At 46.0% G+C, this 25,104-nt stretch overlaps 1 protein-coding gene across 1 annotated transcript in view; it reads right to left on the reverse strand.

The window, feature by feature from the left end:
* The window catches only part of PDGFRL (platelet derived growth factor receptor like), a 76,465-nt gene extending 51,587 nt beyond the window's left edge, over positions 1-24,878 (reverse strand). Inside the window, exons 1-2 of the mRNA XM_043893600.1 lie at positions 24,587-24,878; positions 3,638-3,935 (exon numbers count right to left, since the gene is read on the reverse strand). Coding sequence (XP_043749535.1) covers positions 3,638-3,935; positions 24,587-24,863 — 575 coding nt within the window. The 5' untranslated portion in view covers positions 24,864-24,878. The remainder of the gene's footprint in view (positions 1-3,637; positions 3,936-24,586) is intronic.
* Positions 24,879-25,104: the final 226 nt, after the last annotated feature.

Genomic DNA, 25,104 nt, shown 5'->3' on the forward strand with positions numbered 1-25,104 from the left:
CCAGCGGGAAAATAGAATGTCGTTTCGGCAGTTTGGTCAGTTGCAAGGGTCGCTGTGACTTTATTCAACATAATGAGCCATTTCAACTATGAGCCCCCATGTAGGCCCTATCAATGACCAAGTGGGATTCATCCCAAGTTCACAAGCATGGTTCAATACATGCAAATTAATCAATGTAACATACCACATTAACAAAAGAAAAGTAAAAAAACCCCACATGATCATCTCAATAGATGCAGAAAAAACCTGACAAATTTCAACATCCATTCATGATAATAAACATTCCTACCAAAGTGGGTATAGAAGGGACATATCTCAACATAGTAACAGCCATTTAGGACACACTCACACCAATATAATACTCATTGGTGAAAAGCTGAAAGCCTTCTGGCTAAAATCTGGTTCAAGACAAGGATGCCCATTCTCACCAGTTCTATTCAACACAGCAATGGAAGTCACAGCCACAGCAATCAGACCAAAAAAAGAAAAGAAATAAAAGGTATCCAAATTGGAAGGGAAAGAGGTAACATTGTCAGTATATTCAGATGACAGGATACTAAGTAGAGAAAACCCTAAGGACTCCACACAAAAACTGAGAGATCTAATAAATGAATTCAGCAAAGCAGCAGGATACAAGATTACCATTCAGAATCCATTGCGTTTCTTTATACTAACAGTGAAATATCAGAAATGGAATGTAAAAAAAAAAAAAACCAAAACTTTAAAAATCATACCAGGACTTCCCTGATGTCCAGTGGTTAAAAAGCTGCCTGCCAATGCAGTAGACTTGGGTTTGACCCCTCGTCTGGGAAGCGTTCCCAGGCTGCAGGGCGATGAAGACTGTGCACCACCACAAGAGTCTGCGTGCTGCAGCTGCCGAAACCCGCGTGCCTGGAGCCCGAGCTCCGCCGCAACAAGAGAAGCCACTGCAATGAGAATCCCGCACATCGCAACTAGACAGTAGCCCACCCGCCGAAGCCAGAGAAAGCCTGCAGGCAGCAATGAAGACCCAGCACAGCCCCAGATAAATAATTTTCAAATAATCATACCAAAAAGTAAAATAAAATATCTAAGAATAAATCTGACCAAGGAGGTGAATGACTTGTACACGGAGAACTCTAAAACACTAGTCAAGGAAGTTAAAGAGGATTCAAAGAGATGGAAAGATATCCCACGCTCTTGGATTGGAAGAATAGGGTTAAAACGGCAATACTACCCAAATCAATCTATAGATTTAACACAATCCCTATCAAATTACCCATGAAATTTTTCACAGAACTAGAATAAATAATCCCCAAATTCATATGGAACCATAAAAGACCCAGAATTGCCAAAGCAATCCTTAAAAAAAAAAAAAAAAAGCAGGAGGCATAACTCTCCCAGACTTCAGACAATACTACAAAGTTAGAGTAATCAAAACAGTGCGCTAACTCAAAAAGACACATGTACCCCAGTGTTCATTCCAGCACTATTTACAATAGCCAGGACACGGAAATAACCTAGATGTCCCCCAACAGATGAATGAATAAAGACGATGTGGTTCATACACACAATAGAATATTATTCAGCTATAAAAAGGAAAGAGATTGAGTCAGCTGGAGCGATAGAGATAAATCTAGAGCCTGTCACACAGAGTGAAGTCAGCAGGAAAAAAACAAATATCATATACTAATGCATATTCATGGCATCTAGAAAATGGTACTGAGGAAGCCATGTTCAGGGCAGTAACAGGTGCAGACAAGAGAACAGACCTGTGGACAGGCGCGGAGGGGGAGGGGAGGGTGGGAAGACGTGAGGGAGTAGCAGTAACAAAAGCGCTGCCGTGTGGGGAAGAGGCGGCCAGCGGGAAGCTGCTGCGTGGTGCAGGGGCCTCAGCCCGGGCCGTGTGATGACCTAGACGGCGGGGCGGGGTGGGGGTGGGGGGAGGGGGTGGGGTGGGGGTGGGGGGAGGGGGGCTCAAGAGGGAGGGGATATACGTATACATATGGCTGATTCACATTTTACAGCAGGAACTAACACATTAATGTAATTACATTCCAATTAAAAACACTTTAAAATAAAAGCCACCATATGATATTAATACAAAAACAGACATATGCATAAAAGAAACAACAGGGAGCCCAGAAATAAATCCACACACCAAGCTGAATTAATCTTGACAAAGGAGGCAAGAATATAAAATTGGAGGGGAAAAAAAAAAAACCCAGTCTCTTCAGGTGGTACTGGGAATGTTGAACAGCTGCATGTACATCAATGAAGTTACAACACACCCTCACACCATGCACAAAAATAAACTCAAACTGCTTTAAAGACTTAAACATAAGACATGACACCATAAAACTTCTCGATGAGAGCATAGACAAAACATTCTCTGACATAAATCATACCAATGTTTACTTAGGTCAGTCTCCCAAAGCAATAGAAATAAAAACAAAAATAAACAAATAAGACTTAATCAAACTTGCAAACTCTTTCACAGCAAAGAAAATCATTAAAAAATGAAAACACAACCTAAGGAATGGAAGAAAATTTTTGCAAATTATATAGCCCACAAAGGCTTATTCTCCAAAATATACAAACAACTCATACAACTCAACAACAAAAAGCAAACAACGCAATCGAAAACTGGACAGAAGATCTTAATAGACATTTCTCCATGAAGACATACAGATGGCCAGTAGGCACATGAAAAGATGCCCAGCATCACTAATTATTAGAGAAATACCAATCAAAACTACAATGAGGTACCACCTCACACTGGTCAGATGACCATCATTAAAATGTCTACAAATAACATGTTGATGTATGACAGCAAATCACAAAATTCTGTAAGGCAATTATCCTTCAGTTAAAAAAATAAAGTGGCAAAAAAAAGTCTATAAATAACAAACACTGGGTGTGGAGAAAAGGGAACCCTCCTACATTGTTGGTGGAAATGTAAGTTCAAAAGCAGTTCATCTCTGGTCAAATTGGTCATAGCAATCTCCCATTAATCAGTTTTCAGCATAATTACTTTAACAATAACATGAATCATTGAGTCCATTATTTTTTACAATATGAATTCTTAAATGTCTACCTATATACATCGCAGTTTCAATTATCTGTCACATGGCTTCCTATAACAGTTCACTGTTTAACCAGTGTTGGTAGGATTTGCAATAATTTTAATGGGGTGAAGAAATAAAATCAGTGGCTTTTGCTCACTGAGCTTCTGTTTTTATAATCCACCAACATGAAATGGTAGATGTCAGACACAATGTGATACTAAACAAGAGTATGAAGCCAAATCCCTGACCCAACACAAGTTGAAAAAATAAAAAGGCCAGCTTCCCTGGTGGCCCAGTAGTTAAGAATTCACCTGCCAATGCAGGAGACACAGGTTCGATTCCTGGTCCGGGAGGATCCCACAGGCTGTGGGGCAACTGACCCCAAGCAACACAACTACTGAAGACCAAGTGCCCCAGAACACGTGCTCTGCAACAAGAGAAGCCACTGCAAGAATCCTGAACACAACTAGAGAGTAACTGCTACTCAAGGCAGCTAGAGACAGCCTGAACACAGCAGCGAAGACCCAATGCAGCCAAAAATAAATAAATACATTTATGTTTTTACTATTGCTAAAAAAACTAAAGCTTACCTGAGGCGGGTGTCCTTAAAGGTGTCGAGGTATGCAGGATAGCTCCATCCGATTTTATTCCCTTTACATCGAAGCTCCAGAGTTTGCCCTGCCATCAGGCTCAGGGTAGCAGCAGGTTTCTGGAAGCGACCTTTATCCATCATTTGCGTCATTATAGACTGTGTCTTTGGTGTTGGATCAGCAGAGTCCCTGTCCTTTATCTTAGGAATTTTGGGCTTCATCTTTTTGTTGGTAGGCCTGATTCGGTTCTCTCCCGGCTCCTTTGGACGCTTGCTCTTGGCAGGATGTTGGCCAGTAACTGGTACAAATGTGAGGAGAGAACAAATGGACATTGTTGGCCAACATACCGAGAGTCTTCAACCCTGCAGACAGATCACTTTTAATACCTCTCTCCTCTTAATATTAAAGTTACTTGGGGGGAATAATCATTATTTTCTTGGTTCATCCTTTAGATTTAAATCAAATAGTAAAAATAGATTTCAGCTTCAAAGATTTTGTTCATATTCAGCAAAATATTTCCTATATGAATGAACACTCATACTTCCCAACAAAACAGCTCTCCCCTGTAGTTCACACTCAGTCTTGCCACCTCCGAGGTGCTCCCCAGAAGGGCAGACCCAAAGCCTCTCAAGGTCTGTTTCTGGTCCTTGCCATCCCAGCGCTGTCACTGTTCATTTTGAACCCACTGTTTAAACTCAGGAATATATCATCTCCAGGGAGCAGAGACACAGATTGCACTCCAAGCAGACTCAGAATAATTTCGAACCATCACGAACTTTCTTCCAAATGAATTCACACAGGGGTGTCTGTGTGTGTTAGGATGGTATCCATGTAGGATACAAGGCTTAGTAAGAAATACATACTAACCCTATGCTCTTTTAAAGCATACATATTCATTATTAAAACTCAAAAGGAACTGCAGCCATGGTTTAGAACTTAGCCAACAAAACATATTAGGGGGAAGAGTATTTTATCACCCACATTGTTGAGAATTGCTGGCAAACGGTGGTAAATAAGAACTGACCGCCTTTGAGTCATTTTCTTTTTTAACTTATTTTGTATTAGTGTATAGGCAATTAACAATGTTGTGATAGTTTCAGGTGGACAACAAAGGGACTCAGCCACAGATTTCCATGTCCACACACCTCCCCCAAACTCCTCTCCCATCCAGGCTGCCACATAACATTAGGCAAAGTTCCCTGTGCTATACAGTAAGTCCTTGTTGGTTATCCACTTCAAATGTAACAGTGTGTCTTGAGTCCATCTTCTTACTGCTATTTTCCCCTACTCTACAAACAATACTGCCTGCCCTTGGAATGATGCTGGGTTTCAGAAATCTCACCTGTCCACCCAGTCCACCTGGCCATGGGCTGTGTCCACCACAAGGATGATGGGACTAGGCAATTCGTTTGCCCCACTGTCTGCATCAGCTCCAAGGTGACCTCACTATAAGTCCACAGAATTATAAAATGTCCAAACTTATAGGATCCTGAGAGATCATTTAAGGTTCTTATGTTACAGATTTTTTAAAAATAATAAAGGAGGCCTTAAAAGTTACACACATCACACAAAGCTGGTGAGTGGCAGAACATGAGCATAAAACTCAGGTCTCCTGACTCCCATTTCACTACCTGTAGATAAAGAGTCTGTAGATATTTTGAAGAGAAAACTACAGAAATCTTGGCCAACTGAGGGAATTACAGGGCATTTTTATAAAATGGGGAAATGTGATAAATTAGGAGAAAAAATGTTTGCCTTCTTTGATGTTTGTATTTATTTATCTAATACTACCTTGGTGTACAAAGGGCTTGGGTGGTCAAGAGTACAGAGAGTCAAATTGGGATCAAGAGGTGGAAAAAGGCGAGGGTTGCAAGCTCTTATACCAGAGGGCCAGGCAGACGACAAAACAGGTGAGGGGTGGGACCTGCTGAGACCACATCCTCCTGAAGGGGCAGCTGCCAGGGAGTGAGTCAGGGTCACAGGCAGTGGTTTCTCAAAGGATGGCAGAAATGCAGGTGGCCTGACTTATAAATATCAGAAACTAGGTTCTTTAGACACTTCATGTCTCTGTCTCTGAGGTGGGCAGTCAGCTGGTGGTCTTCCTTGGAGGGATGGGGGTGACCAGGAGGGGCCAGGAGAGGGACTGCTGGGACCGCTCTGTCTGGATCCAGGCTGCTCACATGGGTGTGTGCAGTCAGCGAGCGTTGCATGGAGCCATGCACTTATGAAAGGGTTCAAAGTGCTAGTGGCTCAGTTGTATCTAACTCTGCAACCCCATGGAATGTAGCCCTCCAGGCTCCTCTGCCCATGGAATTCTCCAGGCAAGAATACTGGAGTGGGTTGCCATGCCCTCCTCCAGGTGGAAATTCCTGACCAGGGATCAAACCCGGGTCTCCTGCATTTCAGGCGGATTCTTTACCATCTGAGACTCCAGGGATGATTGTACCAAAAACTCAGCTGACGTGGACTCAACTGTGCGATGATGAACATGGCTTCTTGGGTGTGCTGCCCTTTGTAACAGGAGCCCTTTGACCTCCACTCCTGGTTCAGCTCAGCCCAGACTCTGGAACCAACCCCACTGAGAGTTTGGGATCAACATCAGCTCCTTGGCTCGCTGCCTTCCTTGGGGCTCAGCTGCCTCACTCCTGAACTCCACTATCTCGTCCATGACTCCAGATTCACTTGCGACCTCTCCTTACCCCGGATCCGAGTTTCTTCTTATTCCCCATCCTTCCTCTACTCTCGTTCCTCTGGATCATGGACCCTGCTGCTCTTTCTCTGTCTTTCCAGGGAGCAGAGCTGTGCCCTTGAGCCTTCGTCTCCAAGGCACACCCCAATACCAGCTGTTGAACCTGCTGTTTGTTAAGACTTCTCCAGATCCTACGCATTAGTTTACCCCGGGATTCTCATGACAGATGGGGGTGGGCAGGGGTGCCCATGTACACATCTCCACAACCTCCCAGAAGGAAAAGTGTAATCGTTGGAAACATATTAGGCCCACAGAAATACACTAATGAAGCAACATCGGCTGTGAAGCATAAGCCTCAGTGTTGCAATAGGTGAAAGTCACTGTCTTTTGCTTAAGGCAGAAAATAAAAGCTTATCATTATGCCGCCCAAGCCATCTGTGCCCGGCAGGTGTTGCCACACTATGCCTCTGAGAGTCAGGGACCTCTGTATTGATGTCTGATTTGGGGTGTTTTCTTTATCACGTAACAGGAAGGCAAGGTATTAGAAATAACAACTGTGTGTAAATTCTAGAGAATTTAGGCAGGTCATGCAATCTGCCTGATTCTAAGCCTCTCAGATCCTGTGTGGTGATGCTATTCAGGAATATTTGATCAGTGTATTATCAGTACACCTTCAAATATGTGCTATCATCCCTGAAAAATCATTTGACCTCGTGACCAAAGAGCCCCATCCATCTGTCCAGCTGTCTATGGAATCAGTCCAAGGTTGGACAGCAGTGATTCTAAGGTCAAGGGGACTAGTGGCCCCACGGAGAAGCCCTCGGACTGAGTGACTGCCAGATTCCATGTCTAGCTTTTTTAAAGAATGTAACTCTTCAGGATGCCTATGTAAATATTTTCTAAAGGCCTAAAAAAATAAGAATTTACACTGTAGACCTGAGACAGGCTGGGACCTGGGACCCTCGGCAGCGGTGCTGTAACATTTGCACCTGACACACCTCCCCTCAAGCAACCCAACACAGAGACTGTGTGCCTGGGCAGCCGGGATAAGCTCTGGACGAAAGACACAGAGAGAGCAAAAGAGCCGCCTTTGAGGAACCTGGAGCCGAAGCAGGGTAGTGCGCATGCCCCCTGCACACACCGCCACCTAATGGGTAGCAAAACACCTGAGCTTCCCCTCCAGCCCCACCCCTGGGTGCACCCCTACCTCACTCCGTACAAGGAACACGCTCACCCATCCAGCTCACAGGGAGCGAGGGAGCCTGCTGCTGTCCTCACCGCCGTCTGCTGCAGCAGGGCCCGGTGAAGCCTTGCCTGAATTTCTTGTCTGGTCTCTAGTCCATTTCTGTCAACTGGGGAAGACCAAGAACCCTGGCTGGTAACACACTTGGTCGCACTCCACACGAGGCCCTTGTGCCCTTCTGGGAGGGGCTCTGGGCACCTCTGGGACCACCAAACACAGCTTCTCCATCTTCCTCCCTAAGTCCTCACCCCTGCACTCCCCGTCCCCTTCATCCTACAAACTTCTAGTTTGTGTCTTTAAGTTTTGTGATTGGCATCTTTGTTTGTGATGTCAATTCCAACTTCCGGAATTCTCTGCCGACACTGTATTTTGGGGCTGAAGTTCTCCACTGTGCCCACAAACAGGCCACACTGCTGGAGACTCCAGCCCTAGGTGACTTGGTGGGATTTTTAAAGAACAAAAAGAAAAGACAGGAGCTTGCAATTTCTCCTCCTCTGCCAATTTCCCCTCCTCGGCTTTTGCAACTATTCCTGCCTGAGCTCTCAGGAACTACCTGATTCATCTGTGGTCGCCCAGACTGAGGGGAAAAAAAGGCACGTGTTGTAGGGGGCGGTGCATTTTCGATTCAAGCAAGAAAACAATGAGATCTCTGGTTCTGTCTCTATATAAAAATTAACTTGCAAATGAGCTGCATTTAATTGGCATCAAGGAAACTGAGCACTTAAATACCTTCTCAGAAACATAGAAGAGGCTCACCAGAAGAATTTTGGGTTCAGGTGATCTGGAAAATAGTCAATATTTAATTAATATTTGGTATTAAAGCTAGCTTAAGCTTGTGGATTTCATTAATACACTCTCATGACTTTAGAGTGATCAACATTAACTATAATACTTTTATTGTACCTAGGGCTACTGGAAGTCAATAAGTGCATATTGCTTTTGTTATGAAATCTGTCAACAGGGAAGTCAGCCTGATATGATTAAATTTTTAAGTAAATGTAACGTGGATAACAACTCTTTACTAAACTCTATAGCAATAATTGTATTTTGGAAACATCCATCTAAAACAGTTTCTCCAAATTTTTGTAAATTGAAACTAACTTAAGTTAAATGATAGGAATTCATTGAATATCCAGACCATTTGAACTAAGATAAAATATTAGGAACATTATTGCTAAACAGGTCTAAATTTCACCCCCTCTGTCTTCTTGTGAGAGAGAAACTAAAGATGTTTGGTGTCACCTTGAAGTGTCCTTTACCAACCCATAGAATGCTAATGTAGAAGACAGTTCATGGCTGCTTAAGGAAAATAGGATGTGTGTTTTCAGAAAAGAAGGCATGAGGAATGGAAATGTATTTTGTTGAAAGAAAAAAGGATGATTTGCTGAATGATTTTCTGAATGGGGAGGGCTTCCCTGATAGCTCAGCTGTTAAAGAATCTGCTTGCAGTGCAGGAGACCCTGGTTTGATTCCTGGGTTAGGAAGATCCCCTGGAGAAGGGATAGGCTACCCACTCCAGTATTCTTGGGCTTCCCTTGTGACTCAGCTGGTAAAGAATCTGCCCGCAATGCGGGAGACCTGGAGACCTGGGTTCGATCCCTGGGTTGGGAAGATCCCCTGGAGAAGGAAAAGGCTACCCACTCCAGTATTCTGGCCTGGAGAATTCCATGGGCTATACAGTCCATGGGGTCACAGTCAGACACAACTGAGCGACTTTCACTTTTCACTTTTCTGAATGAGGAGAGAATAAGGAACAAAGTATGACTACAGAAGTGGCAGGAGGTTTGCAGAGGAGGAACACTGAGAAAAGAATTTTGTATGTGGTCAGTCTTCTAAGGTTGGATTAAATTTAATTAGGTAAACGGATTTTTCTAAGAGTAGGCTTATACAGGACTGGATTTGGCTTCTCTTTCTCATGAGAGAACGTTTTTCTGGCATATTCCTTTTGATATCAGACTGCGAGTTTCTATGCCATTAAGTGATCTGTATTTACTCTTTAAAATCTTTTTTCCCCCATCTTAGCTCATGGAATAAGCATTGTTTCACAGATACCATTGATCCTATCTGATTGGGTGCTTTAAAACTTTTAAAAATTTCTGACAGACTATCCCAAGGTCAAATACAAAGTTTTTCTGACCGCCAACTAACTTTGGGGTGCTTCAAAGGGCTCCTGGAACTTCCCAAATAGAGATCCTAAACTAACCGGCTTATTCTGTAAGGAGAGGTTCTCCAGGTTCCCAGAGAGCCCAGACAAGCTCAGGATGGAGCTGCCAGGCTGGGGTTGGCACTCGCCCTCGCCTGGCAGGCTGCTGCTGCTCAGTCACCAAGTCGTGTCCGACCCTATGCGACCCCACGGCCCTGCCAGGCCCCTCTGTCCATGGGATTCTCCAGGCAAGGATCCTGGGGTGGGTTGCCATGCCCTCCTCCAAGGGATCTTCCTGACCCAGGGATTGAACGCACTTCTCCTGCTTGGCAGGCGGGTTCTTTACCACTGCACCCCACCTGGGAAGCTCCCACCTGGCATGCTTATTCTGGCCCACTGCTGTACCTTGGATAAAAAGGAGCATTTACTGAGAAAGGCCAGGGAACACGCAGCTGGCCTCCTGGCCCCCAATCCACACTGGTCACCAAATCCATCAGGCGGGTGGCGATGCCATCCCAGAGCACGGTCCACACCGGGACTATGCAGATCGTGCAGGCCGCAACTAGGAGGAGACATGATACTACCTGTCTATCGGAAGGAATGAAGAGGTGTATGGTAAAACCTGCAGATTATGATAAGGTCCAAGAGGCTGCACAGGAAAAAGGCGAAAACCCAGCAGTCTTCCTGAGCCAGGAGACAAAGGCACTCAGGAAGGACCCCCACACAGACCCTCAGTCCACAGAGGGGAGGACACCACTGGCCATGCGTTTTATCACCCAAGCTCTATGCCTGATACCTGGAGGGAATTACAGAGCTTGAGGCTGGGCCCCAAGCCCCGCTGTCAACCTTGGCAGAGGAGGCCTTCGAGGTCTGCACCAAGGGAGACTCAAGGAAGGAGGCCAGGAAGGGCAAGAGGCTAAGAAAAGAAACTTGGCTTCTGGCCACTCTGATTCGCCCACCACCTCCAGGGGACCCTGGAGGGCCGAGAAGGCTGGAGAGATCACCAAGAAGCCACCTGGGCCCAAACCAGGGTGCCTTTTGTCAGCAGGAGGGGCCCTGGAGCGGGGAAGGTCCTGAGAGCCCCTGGGGGGTGTCGGAGGGGCCACCCCGACTGGCCCAGCTCCAATCTCTTGGACGAGAACTCCCCACACACCGACCAACAGGGCTGGAGCGCCTGGCATGCTCCAGACCCTACTTGATCCATCCTCATCACTCCAGCGGAGCCTCGGGTGTTGGCAGGCCGGAGAACTGAATTTCCTGCAGACGCTGCTCTGCTCTGACTTGGCCTGCCGGCTTCCTCTCCAGCCATGACAGGGGCTGATGGATGGCCTAAGGGAAGGTGTTTTACACCACCCCTTGCCTGTGGGATCAGGTCTATCATTACTAGTTACAGTTCAGTACACACAAAGTTGTGTCCGACTCTGCGATCCCATGGACTGTAGCCCACCAGGTTCCTCTGTCCATGGAATTCTCCAGGCAAGGATACTGGAGTGGGTTGCCATTCCCTTCTCCAGGGGATCTTCCCGATTTGGGGACTGGACCCAGGTCTCCTACTTTAGAGGTGGGTTTCTTTACCATCTGAGCCACCAGGGAAGCCCTTTCACACACAGGCAAAAGAGCCACAGTGGGATGCTAGAATCTTTAAAATCATTTTCCATCTCTTTTAATGCAAGATATAAACAAATTTCCTATCTTACATCTCTTTTGTGTTGAAAGAAATCTGATAGATTTTTCCATCAAAAACCATTATTCAGTCTTAAGATGATTGTTCAAGCTGATGCCTCCCCATTTAGTATAAAAGTGATTTGTTTGGACAAAAAATGAAGTTAAGGTGGCTATGAGCTCAGATGTCAGATATACAGTTGTTTACCTAGCTCTCTTAAAGCATATTTTAAACTGTTCTACATAGTATGTAGGTTATAGACTGCTCCGGTTATCATTTCTTGAGTAAATTTCTAAGTCCTTTTTATGAGGCACTATTACAGTAACTTGGAAGGACTGATGCTGAAGCTGAAACTCCAATACTTTGGCCACCTCATGCGAGGAGTTGACTCATTGGAAAAGACCTTGATGCTGGGAGGGATTAGGGGCAGGAGAAGGGGACGACAGTGGATGAGATGGCTGGATGGCATCACCGACTCGATGGGCATGAGTTTGAGTAAACTCCCAGAGTTGGTGATGGACAGAGAGGCCTGGCATTCTGTGATTCATGGCGTCGCAGAGTCAGACACAACTGAGTGACTGAACTGAACTGAACTGATTACAGTAACTGGTGGATTACACAAGGGGAATAACAATCATACAGAACAAAGGAGCAGAACTGAAGTGTTTTACAACCCCAGATAAGAATTATAGCCCTTACTTTACCAGTCAGTAGCTGAGAAAGGTTTAGGTCCTATGTAACCATCTGTGAGTTTATCTGGATAACTCTGTAATCTAGACATATGGGCAATAGAAGAAAGGAGGGCTAATTCTGTTACAGTATAGTGTTCAACCTAAACTCCAGGACAACAGGATTATTAGGACTCCTTCTTATATATGCCAGAATGCCCTGTCCCCCTCCTTGGGAGAGGTCTGCTGAATAAGTTAGGAGCTAGTATGTTTTTTAGGACAGGGTGAAGTGCAAGGAAAGAATGCATCTATCAGTTGCCCTAGAAGACCCACCTGTTGGGCATCAAAATACTGATGGCAAGACATGAGAGAACAGATGGATCCTGCAGTTTGGGATACCTCAGTACCAGGAAGGGCAAAATGTGACACCCCCCCCCCCCAATAATATAAGGTTAAGGCCTTCCTTGGAAAAATACCTCTGGAAGCGACACTATCCCTTAAAGACTGAGGGGCCCTGAGGGGAATCCAACTGCTGCTCAGAAAATTCCTAAAACACGGGCTCATCAGCCCCTGCCAACCCCCTGCAACACCTTGATCCTCCCTGTTCACAAGCCTAACGGGGAGTGTCTGTTTGTGCAAGACATACGAGCAGTGAGTGAAGCCATCATCCCTACTCACCCACTGGTGCCAGATTGCACACCTTCCTCCCCAAGGGCCAGGGAGCACCCCGTATTTCTGGCCTGGACCTCAAAGCTACATTTTAAAAAATATTCTCTTCATCCAGACTCTCAATACCATTGTGCCTTTGAATGGAGAGACCCTGACCCCCTGCAGGCTACCCAATCTATCTGGACGGTGCTTCTACAGGGTTTTCAGGACAGCCCCCATTTTTCTGGAAGTGCTTTAGTAAGGGAAGTGAGGGAACTGAGCTTTAGAAGGGAACTCTGCTACGATAGGTTGATGATTTATTGATAAGCATTGAGACCAAACAAGATTCAGATCACAGTATTGTTAAGGTCCTAAATATTCTGGCAAAAATAGGATATAAAGTCTCTCCAACCAAGGCTCAGATCTCTCAGCAAAGGGGAAAGATATCTCTCAGTATTTAGGATTTGTTTTTACCCCAGAGGCAGAGCCCTGGCCAAAGATCAAAAAATAGCAATTAGTGCATTACCATCTCCAACCATGAGGAGGCAACTCTGGCTTTCTGGGCATGGCTGGGTTCTATAGTATCCGGATTCCACATTGTGACCTTATAGCAAAACCCCTCTCTCAGGCTCTAGAGCGAGGAGAAAGGGAACACTTCTATGGAATACGAACCACCAGCGGGCCTTTGAGACTCTGAAGACTGAGTTCAGAAGAGCAAACACAGCGGCTTCTCAATTTGGACAAGCCCTTTATCATGTTCATGAGCGGTCAGGAATAGCACCATGGGACCATACTTAGGTGTGCTAACCCCTCATCAGGCACAATCTATGCTGGAGGTCAAAGGACACAGTGGTTAACTGGAGGAGGGTTAACAAGATACCAGGCCCTGCCAATAGACACCTCCCATATTACCTTAAAGATGTGAAAGTGAAAGTCGCTCAGTCGTGTCTGACTCTTTGCGACATCATGGACTATACAGTCCATGGAATTCTCCAGGCCAGAATACTGGAGTGGGTAGTCTTTCCCTTCTCCAGGGGATCTTCCCAACCCAGGAATCGAACCTAGGTCTCCCACATTGCAGGTGGATTCTTTACCAGCTGAGCCACCAGGGAAGTCCAAGAATATTGGAGTGGGTAGCCTATCCCTTCTCCAGGGGATCTTTCCAACCCAGGAATCAAACTGGGGTCTCCAGCATTACAGGCAGATTCTTTACCAACTGAGCTATCAGGGAAGCCCACCTTAAAGATATGTGAGACCCTAAACCTAGAAACTCCCAGTGGAGAGTAGAGACTTAGCATATCAGTGTATAGAGACCGTAGGACAAACTTACTCCAGTAGGTCTGATCTTCTAGATGAAACTCCTCACAGCCCTGAGGTCAGATGGCTTACTGATGGCAGCAGTTTTGTAGAAATAGGAACCCAAAAGGCCACGTATGCCACAGTTAGTCTAGATGAATAGAAGCCAAAGTCCTGCTACCCCACACATCAGCTCAGAAGGCTGAACTAATTGCATTAATGAGAGCTTTGCAATTAGGGAAGGATAAAGAATTAAATATGTTTACTGACTCCAAATATGGTTTCCACATGCTACATGCTCATGCTGCCATTTGGAAAGAAAAAGAAATGTTAATTGCTAAAAATTTCCCCATAAAAGGCTTCCCTGGTGGCTCAGATGGTAAAGAATCTACCTGCAATGTGACAGACTTTGGTTTGATCCCTAAGTTTGGAAGGTCCCCTGGAGAAGGGAATGGCTACCACTCCAGTATTCTTGCCTGGAGAATCCCAAGGACAGAGGAGCCTGGCAGGCTGCAGTCCATCGGGTCACAAAGAGTTGGACATGACTTTGACTAACACACACATACACACGTGTGTGCCCACACAAACACACACACACACAGAACTTCCGACCCAGGGAACAGTAACCTACCGTGGGGGCCATCAGAGGGAGGGATCTTTGGCGGGCAACGGTAAGGCAGCTGTTCAATTGCAAAATAGGCCACTCACCTACAGGAACTTGAACAAGTTTTGGCTCTAATGATTGGCCCCCTGAACTCCCTAGCCTCCCCCAGTATCCCCCACAGGAACAGGAACATGCTGAGAAATGGGGCTATGAGAAGGGTGTATAAAAAGGAGGATAAGGTTCTAATCCCCGAGGCCCAACAAGGGAAACTCACCAAGAGCTTACCTGGAGCCACCCCCACAGGAGGGATGCACTACGGGCCTTGATGGAAAAGACTTTTTCAGGAAAAGAGTTTAAAAGAACAGTATAACAAGTAACACTTGCCTGTGATTTATGTGCCACCAAGAACCCACACACCCATCCAATTCCTGCTTCGTTACTCAGGCCAACTCAACACCAAGGGACATTTTCAGGGAGAAGACTGGCAGTTATATTTCACCCAAATGCCCCATGATCAGGATGTAAGTATCTTCAGGGTGTTTGCTGATAATTTCACAGGATGGGCTGAAGCCTTCCCCATTGGATCTGAATAGGCTATGGAAGTCTGTAAGTTTCTTCTAAAAGAAATAATTACTCAGTTTGGACTTCCAAGGTCCCTCCAGAGTGATAACGGATCCTCTTTTATAGCCCAAATCAGAAGGGCTCACAACAGCTTTAGGGACAGACTACAAGCTACATACCTCTTGGCACCCCCAGTCTTCAGGGAAGGTAGGGAGAAGGAACCCTACTTTAAAGAAATCCTTAGCAAAGCTCTGCCAAGAAGCTCATGAACCCTGGACCAACTTGCTTCCTCTTGCACTCCTCATGGTCCGCGTAGCACCCAGGAATGGTCTGAGATTTTAGACCATGTGAAATCACCTCTGGGAGGCCCTTTCTTACTGCAGACATTCTACTGGGTGAGGGCCTGAATCAGGCCCTGAGACAGACTATTAATCGAGGACGAGTTCAGGAGGCGATCCAGGGCTACATCCACAAGACACTGCCAGCTCCCGCTAAGACTAGAGAGGAAAGAGCAGTCCTCAGAAATTAACCTCGGGGGCTCAGTTGTTCTCAAAACCTGGAAAGACAGGTCCCCTGAAGATCAACTATTGTCAGAATGGAAGGGTCCCTATAAAGTAATTGTAGCCACCCCACTGCCGTCAAACTGCAAGGGATATTGAGTTGGGTACACTTGTCCAGACTAAAGGTTTTACCTCCAGAAACCTCGCAGGTCACAACAGAAGAGCAATACATCTGTGAACCAGTGGGAGATCTGAGACACCTACTCAGAAGAGAGGCACCATCAACAGATGAGTAAATGAGGCCGAGGGTGGGCTCCTATGAGAAGCCTCAACAGGGCTTGGGACCTCTTGTTTCCTTAGCTGATGTGGTTCTTGACAATCAGCTGGACCTCAAGTAACTTCTGGCAGAAGAAGGCAGAGTTAATGTGATAACTATTGCTTCCTGCTGCACTTGGATAAGTGCTACAGGACAGGTAAAAGTTAATATTAAGGAAAGAGACGCCCAGGCAGATTGGCTCCATAATTTTGGCAGGGGTGATCCTGCCTTCCTTGTCTGGTCAACGATTAAGGCAGCCCAAAGTTAACTTGGTTCCTTCCCTTCCTAGGCCTTTCAACAGCTATTGTTGTTGTCCGCCTTTTAGCCCTTGTTTGTTCAACATTCTGGTTAAAGTTGTTTCATCCAGGCTGTAATGGTCTAAAGTTCAGCTCACGATGGCTCCAAGAATTCAGCCCATTCCAGCGGAGGGTGGCCCAGGTCCCTAGAGGTCACTGAACTGCCAGTGAGGAACTCCTACACCTTAGGGCAGGCTAGGGTCTGCGGCCCCATCCAGCAGGAAGCAGTTCCAAACAAGCCCCTCAGCCCCTTACTCCTTAAGAATAAGGGTGTAAAGTCCTTTGCGGGGGGGAGGGGGATGAGACAGACTGGAACCTGGGACCCTTTGTGCAGTGATACACTGCTTGTACCTAAACACACCTCTTGTCTCCGTGAGAAACAAAATACAAAGAAACTATATGGGACTTAAAATAACTGCACGCATGCCCAGTTGGGACAAATTCTGGACAGAAGATACGAAGAGACCAAAGAGACCCAAATGCCACTTTGGAAGAGTGAAAGTGGAGTACTGTGCATGCCCCCTGCACAAACACCACCAAGGGGTGGGCAAAACACCGCAGTCGCCTCTCTGGGCCAGCCCCCGGACACAGCCCTGCCCTCGGCCCATGTGAAAAGCAAGCTTAACGCCCTCCCCCACCACCCCCACCCCTTCTCAGGGAGCCAGAAGACCAAGAACCCTGTTCGGTAACATACATAAAAGTGAAAGTTCATTAACGTTGTATTTTTGAGATCACGGTATAATCTATAGAGAAATGAATGATAAAAATTTTTAAAAACCATTCAATATCATTATAGACTTCATGTCCTAAAGTCATTATTGACTTACTGTGTGACATTAGGAAGTGACCCTCCTGGTTTCCTCACCTGCAAATTGAGAATTCTGTGGTAATAACGACTATCTCAGGGATTGTTTGGGGGCATTAAATGCTTAAACTTAATTTTAAATGTTTAAAATGCGGAGAGACTTAGTGTCTGACCCATAGTAAGGAAGGGCCAGTGAGCTGCTGCCCGTTGTTCTGTAGCTGTCTTGTAATGTCTCAGGGTGAACTCCATGATAAGCTTGTGATAGAGGCAGAGCAGCTCACTATTTTCCATAATTTACAGGTGAAAAAAATGGAGATCACCGATGCCAAGTGGTTCACCGCAGATAACTAAAAAGGCGGTGAAAAACCAGGTCTCGCGTCTTCTCTGGTTCCTGTTGCTTTCAGTTCACTGGAGATGAGCTTTTCGCTTTATTTGCATGAATTGCACGCAGAGCACCGCTAAGCGGCTTCTTTGTTTGTTGGGTCCTGGGCTTTGACAAGCAGTTCCAAGTCAAACAGAACCCGATGCCTGGGATGAGGGCACAACCCTTCTGGAAGGGCTGGAGCTGCTTTTCCAAGGCATACATTTCAATCCCCGAGTGAGGAGACGCTGGTCAAGACAGTCTCCAAAATGAATAAGTGTTGCACAGCCAGAGGTACGGAGGACAAAGGAGCTTAGCTCATCAGTATCTGCTGAGGACTGATTGCCATCAAAGCTTATTCCGTAAAGGTGACCTGACTATTAACCTCTCTAATTCGATCAGATTGCGTGAGAGGAGAAAATAAATTCTTTAGAAGAATCCGTGATGCGGACTCCTGTAAACACAGCCATTCATATCTAAGTCCTGTCGCTGTTTGCTCCTCCCTCCCCACGGCCAGGAAGATCTGACCCAAGAGCAGTACCCAAACCTCCACACAATAAATCTGCTGGGAAGCTCGCTCCCCCAACCAGCTGCATCAACTGAGTACCCACCTCTCATCCTGCCATTCCCCACGAAACACCCCATAGGCACACATATACTTTTCCAAGATCAAATCTGAGCGGTTGAGAAGGCAATGACAGTAGGGAGATGAAAATGCAGAACTGTGAGAGCCTCTTTTCCTTCCCCTGTCTGGAATCTCACTCCAAAATACCCTCTGGATCATTGCTTAAAGTACCGCTTTCTTAAAAGAGCAACTTCTAAGAATTAGATACTTCTATTTCAGGATAAAAAACCTTAGATCAAAACATTTTGTTCTTCAGAGCATCCATTAGAACACAGTTTATCACACTTTTAAAAAGTGAGATGTAATTGACAGCTCAGTTGAGATATTAGTTTGAGGTGGTGGTTTGGTCACTAAGTCACGTCTGACTCTTGTGACCCCGTGGACTGTTGCCCGCCAGGCTCCTCTGTCCATGGGATTTCCCAGGCAAGAACACTGGCGTGGGTTGCCATTCACCTCTCCAGGGGATCTTTCCAACACAGGGATTGAACCCGGGTCTCCTGCACTGCAGGTGAATTCTTTACCAACTGGGCCACCATGGAAGCCCCGTTAGTTTTCTGTATACAACATAATGATCCTATATTTATATGTAATGCAAAATGACCATTCTCTCTTGAAACACTTTATTTGCTGGGCTCCCGGGACATGGCACTGTCTTGGTTCTCTGGTAACAGACATTAGATGGTGGAAATGTGGACAAGTAGAAGAATGTCCTGGCTTCTAGGAGACACATGCTGAAATATTTAGGAGAGAAGTGCCAAGTTGCCTGTAACTTAACTGCAAACGTTTCAGGAACAGCAGGTATGTGAGAGAGGTGAACACACATTCTTAGACAAAGAACATCTTCCTTTTCTGCCTAGTCTGAGTCTAAAGGGTTGAACCCTCACAACTCCTCCCCATCTCTAATGACACTCCATCTCTAAGCAGCCTCACCTGATCCCCTCGGCACTGAAAGCATTCCTATGCTGAGAGCTCCCTTGTTCCTGTCCTCACTTCACCTCTAGACCCAGATCTGAATATTCCACCACTTACTCCGCACTGCCACTCGGAAGGCTAGCAGGTGTCTCAAACTGGACGTGTCCATGCTGACCTCTAGATGCCGTTTCAAATCGGCTCCTCCCCCAGCGTCCCTTTATCAGTAAATGGCAACTCTATTTGCCCAGTGGCTCAGGGTGGAAACCTCTGAGTCAAACACGATTCTCTTCCTTCTGTCTGAAGCCACCCCCAGTCCAGCAGTGAATCCCCCGGGCTTTGCCCTCAGGATAGACCCCGAGCCCAGGCTCTCCTCCCTGCGTCCATGGCAACCGCCTAGACTATTAAAACAGTCCCCTATACAGTCTCCTGATTTCTACCTAATCACACCAACCTTTGAAAATATAAATCAGACCATAAATCCTCCACTGGAGACCCTCCAGTGACTTTCATCTAATTTAGAATAAAGCCCTACAAGGCAGCTTACACCTCATGTCCTGCCACCGGGACACCCACTCCCCCTGCCCTTGGCTTCAGGGCTCTTCTTTCAGACGTGCAGCCCCGGCTTCCGCCCTCTCAGCCGGCCTCTGACCCTCCTACCCGCACTGCCCTCCGCTGCCCTCCCCATCCTCTTCCCGCATCTTACAGGGTGAACTGTGTCCCCAGAAAGATAAAACTGAAGTCCTAACGCCCGGTATCAGTGAATGTGACCTTATTAGGCTGTAGGATCTTTGCAGACATCATCAATTAAGATGAGACCATTAGGACCAAAAATCTAATCCAAAATGTCAGTGTCCTTAGAAGAAGAGGCCCACACACAGAGGAAGATGCCAGACGAAGAAACAGAGGGACAGGATGGCCATGTGACAGAGATTAGGTGATTAGCAGAGATTAGGGTGACGTGGCTGCAAACCAAGGAACGCTAAGGATCACTGACCACAGCCAAAGCTCAGCAGAGGCAAGGAAGGCTTTGACCCAGGGTCTCAGGGGCGGCGTGGCCCTGCTGGCACCCTGCTGGATTTCAGACATCCAGCCGCTAGAATTGGGTGAAGATGAACTTGGAGTATCTTAGTTCATGCTCTGGTACAGCAATTCTAGGAAACTAAAACACCCTGATTGCAGATTCTTCGCATCAACTGTCGGCTCCTGAAATGTTACCTTTTCTTGATGACCCGTCCTCTCCATTAGACAACGAGCCCCTCTAGGTAAAGGTTTCACAGCCTTACCCAGGGACAGCCATCCGTCCCCGAGCGCCTCCTGCGGCTCTGGCCCGCACACTGCACGGTCTCTCTGTTGCCCCCAAACTTCGCTTTTTTTTTTCCCTGACCTCAATGAGTTTATTCCACCAGAGAAACAGATCCATAAATAAACACTCAAAAGAATGATTTTAATAGAAAGGTTTACATATTTACAATGTAATATGTTTACAATGTATTTACAATGGATTGCCATATTTACAATGGATAACCAACGAGGTCCTACTGCGAAGCACAGGGAACGCTGCTCAATGTTATGTGGCAGCCTGGCTGGGAAGGGCGTTCGGGGAAGAGTGGATACGTGGATGTATATGGCTGAGTTCCTTTGCTGTCCGCCTGAAACTATCACAACATTGCTAATCGACTATACCCTAATACAAAATAAAAAGTTTTTTTTTTTTAAAAGAAGGGTGTACAAAGTGTAAGGAATGTCCATTCACTTAGAGTCATGACGAAGAAAATTAAACTTATCTCTTTTTTATCTCTAATGATCAGAGATGATTTTAGATGTTAAATGTGTAGGCTAAGATCCTAAATACTTCAAAACATTCATTATTTGCACTCATAAACAATGAGAGCTTTTATGATTATTTTTTCATTATAAGGCTTTTTGAACTAGATTTTACTCTTTTCCCAAGGAATAAACTGAGTCACAAAAGTGATAGAGTCCTGGTTAGATAATCATTGTCCATGTTGGTCCCCTAACTTTCTTAGAGATCTGGCTGTACTGCCCTCACATTATAAAGAATCTCTTTAGTTTTCCCAGGAAGAGAACCTTCACAGGACCAAAAATAAACCCACACTAGACTGAAGATCTAATTAGAATTGATCGAGGGTCCGGCATGAGATTGACAAAACTGCATATTTTTTTTATAATATTTATACTTCATTATTTTCTCCCAACATTGGATAAGATAAGCAGATATCAAAAGTTGCTAAGTACCTGTGATTCTGTACTCTTTAATGTAAAAATAGCAGCACCGTATCAATAAACACCATGGCACCTACTCCATACAAATACTGAAAATCGGGTGCCCTGAGCCACAGCTAGCTCTCAGTAAAATCCCAGGGCTGTCATCTAACTGTTTCATGCTTCACGCTCGATGTTACAAAAGTGACATGCCCTTCCAGCTCCTAGTCTTCATGAGAAGAAATAACATTACTTCTAAAAACTTAAAGTGTTTAAGAAGTTTATTATTATTTTTTAAAGTCTATTGAATTAGTTACAATACTGCTGCTGTTTTATGCTTTGGCTATTCTTTTGGCCCCGAGGCATGTGGGATCTTGGCTCCCTGCCCATGGATAGAACCCTCACCCCCCTGCATTGGAAGGGGAGTCGCAAGCACTGGACCACCAGGGAAGTCCCTGAAGCATTTTAGAATTAGGCCAGGCCAGCCTAGCTGGGTTAGAGCAGATGCACGCCCACTAAACGCTTACAGGGAATCCTTTTACTAGTGGAAAGCCTCTCCTAGAAGCGATCAGCCAGACCGAAAGGCAGTGGGAGGCTGGGTCAAGGGCCTGTGCCGGCAGCTTGTACTCTGGGGTGACCCAGTAATGCACCACACCCCGAGTCAATCAGAGGCTGGCACCAGAAGGACTGCCCACCCAGGCCACTCTCACTGACCTTTCCCTGGTCCCAGCCAGCCTCACGATAACTCAAACTTGAGAAAACGTAAAGGTTTAGAGAAACTTACACACTTTACAGAAGCAGGCTTACTCTTCTAATTATGTGTTCAAAATTAAAGGACCAATGCAGGAGACCTGGGTTCGATCCCTGGGTCAGGACGATCCCCTGGAGGAGGAAATGGCAACCCACTCTAGTATTCTTGCCTGAGAAATGCCATAAACAGAGGAGGCTGGTGCGCTACAGTCCATGGGATCACAAAAGTCAGACACGACTTAGTGACTAAACAACAACAATGTAAATATGCATTAAAATGGGGAAAAAAAGCCAAAAAAAAGAAATGCATTTTTCTCTTTTGTGTATCTCTATGCTTTCCAGATTTTTATGATTAGCAAAAATTACTCATTAACATAGAAATCATTACATTGAAATATTTACTGACTTATATTTTATTTTTAAGAAATGAAACAGCACATTAAGATTTTTCACAGTCCATATTTTCAGGAGTTTGGTCAGTTTTTCCCTTGAGCCAAAACTAATGACATATCTATGGCGTGACAAATACTAGTACTTTATTTTTTTTTTCATTTATTTTTATTCGTTGGAGGCTAATTACTAAACACTAGTACTTTAAAACAGGGATAGCTAAATGCTCCAGTCTAGAAACAGGTGAAATTCATTCAGTTCTCATGACCAAAAAGATGGAAAACAAAGACACCGAACAGAAGTGAAATCCTAAGATTAAAAACTACTGTACATTTCCTCTTTGGATACATATATGCCTTCATATTAGATATGTGAAAATAAATCTTTCCCTGGACTCCCTAAAAATAATGTGTTCAACATTTTATTCATAAATAGTTTATACTATATTTACTTTCAAAAACAAAGCCACCATGCTATCATCACACCTAAAACCTATCAGTTATTTCTTATAAAATATTCAGCCTGTGTTCCATTTTTTTCTGATTGTCTCATAAATCTATATAGTTTGTATGACTTACATTTGATTTAAATGGATGCTAACAGATTCAAGCAGCTATTTGTAATCATGGTCTGGGCACACACTGGCCAGGACAGACTCAGGAACCAGTGGCTGACCCAGCCTCCCCAGCCTCTGCAGCAGACATCTTGGGTGAACTTGTACCCCAGTGAATGGGCCATTTGAAATTACTTTGTCTGACCATCTCCTGCCCTATTCAAAAAGTGATACCAAATACTGCATTCCCATCACTTCAGTGATCACAGGCAAGGACCTGGCAGGAGCAATTTAATATTACATTTTACTCAAGCCAACTGATCTGTAGGCAAAGAGGACTTGTTCCCCCACCGCTGCCCCACCCCAGCAGAGAATCTCTGCCTACTCTTTATCCAGTCAGCCTTTAGGCTTAAGGAGCTTCACATTCAACTTCAAGTCCACAACCATTTTAGACTTTGCAAACCAAAGTGTGGTATTTTCTGGCAAGTGTTTCTACAGTCACGGGGAAAGAAAGGAATTGGTCTGGACTGAGTAGTGCATAAAATGTGAGCTAGGGTGAGCTGGCTCCAGCCGAAGGTTGCATAACCGTAAAAGCTGGTTTTCAACCCAAACTAGCAAAAATAGTGACTGCAGAGCAGAATTCCAAGGGCAATTTCAGGATACCAGGATGTACCAATGCAAAATATAGTGTATAACTCCAATCAAAAAACAATGGTGCTTCCAAAACAATTAAATGCCAGCAGAACCATAGATAACAGATGGAGAAACATAACGATCATTTCAGTAGTTCAGTCCCTCAGTGGTGTGTCTGACTTTGTGACCCCAAGGACTGCAGCACGCCAGGCTTCCCTGTCCATCACCAACTCCTGGAGCTTCCTCAAACTCATGTGCATCTAGTCGGTGATGCCATCCAACCATCTCATCCTCTGTCCTCTGCTCTCCTCCTGCCTTCAATCTTTCCCAACAACGCACACACACGAAGTCTGGCCCTGTAGTTGTGGGTCTACACAACAGCGTGGGCTCAGAACAGGCACACATTCAAAAAAGCGCAGCAGCACAAGGACCCCCGTGTGCTGTCCAAAAACCCATTTGCTTCATCTCCTCCCCTCCAATCAGATCAAAAGCATAACAGTTGTGGGGTTTTGAAACGTTTGGAAAAGGTTTGATACCCAGAAATATCTGTTGTAAAACTTAGGTACGTCTTGCAGGATTTAAGCTCACGTTGGTATAGGAAACGCATCTAGGACTGCAGATGGGCGAGGAGGACCCTTCGATTTTTGCAAAAGGCTCAGCTTGGGTGGCACCCCGCCTCACCAGCAGAAAATCCCAGGGCGAACGCTGCGCGCGCGCGCGTTAGAAGCAATCAGCCGCCCTGCGCCACCTCCCAGACCGACACGTTGACACTGGGGGCTGGACCAGGCGCTGCCCGGGGATGTTCTGTTTGCCTGCTGCCCGGGGCTTTTCAGCAGCGCTGGAGCCGTTCTGGTGGGGATTCTAAAGGGTCGGGCCAGCTGCCACTGTTCCAGGGACTCCGAGGAGGGTGGAGAGAGGGAGATAAGGGTACCCTTCTAGGAGAGGGGCAGGTGCACGGGGCAGGGAGTGACTCCAGAGCCGGAAGGAAGACCTGCAGGACGACGGGGGCTGGGGGACCCGGGGTAAAGTCGGGGCACAAGCCGGGATGCCGCCCACCCAGAGTCACTCACCATCCTCTAGAGCTTCATGCATCAGCAGAAGACCGAGCAGCAACCAAATCTTCATCTTCTCGGCGAGGGGTCGGGGCCGAGGCGCTGGAGACCGCGGGTCGGAGGCGCGCGGACAGCGCAGGACGAGGGCAGGGGCGCCAGGGGAGGCGGCGGGCGAGGGGCGGGCGCCTGGGACGCCGCAGCTGGAGGATTCGGTTTCAGGAGGAAGAACACAGATTTTAGGAGAAAGTTTGGGGGTTTTTTTTAAATTCTCTATCTGTGTAATGTGACCTCTCATGCCCCCTGGTGGAGCCGTGAAGCGCTGCGCTTTTTCCCGAGGCTGAGAGCGAAATGTCAATTACAACAGTCGCTCAGAGATTTCCCGCTCCCAGCGCGTTTTACCAAGTTTACCAGCTTCGAGGAGGCTCGGCGTAATCCTGCGGGGTCTCATCTAACCAGAATTGTCCAGATGTCACCAGAGCTCTCCCACCAGTTCGTACGGCCGTGATGCTCTGTAAAAAGTGCCCCCTGCATTTATC

Source organism: Cervus elaphus, chromosome 32 (assembly GCF_910594005.1).
Source record: "Cervus elaphus chromosome 32, mCerEla1.1, whole genome shotgun sequence".
NCBI classification, from domain to species: Eukaryota; Metazoa; Chordata; class Mammalia; order Artiodactyla; family Cervidae; genus Cervus; species Cervus elaphus.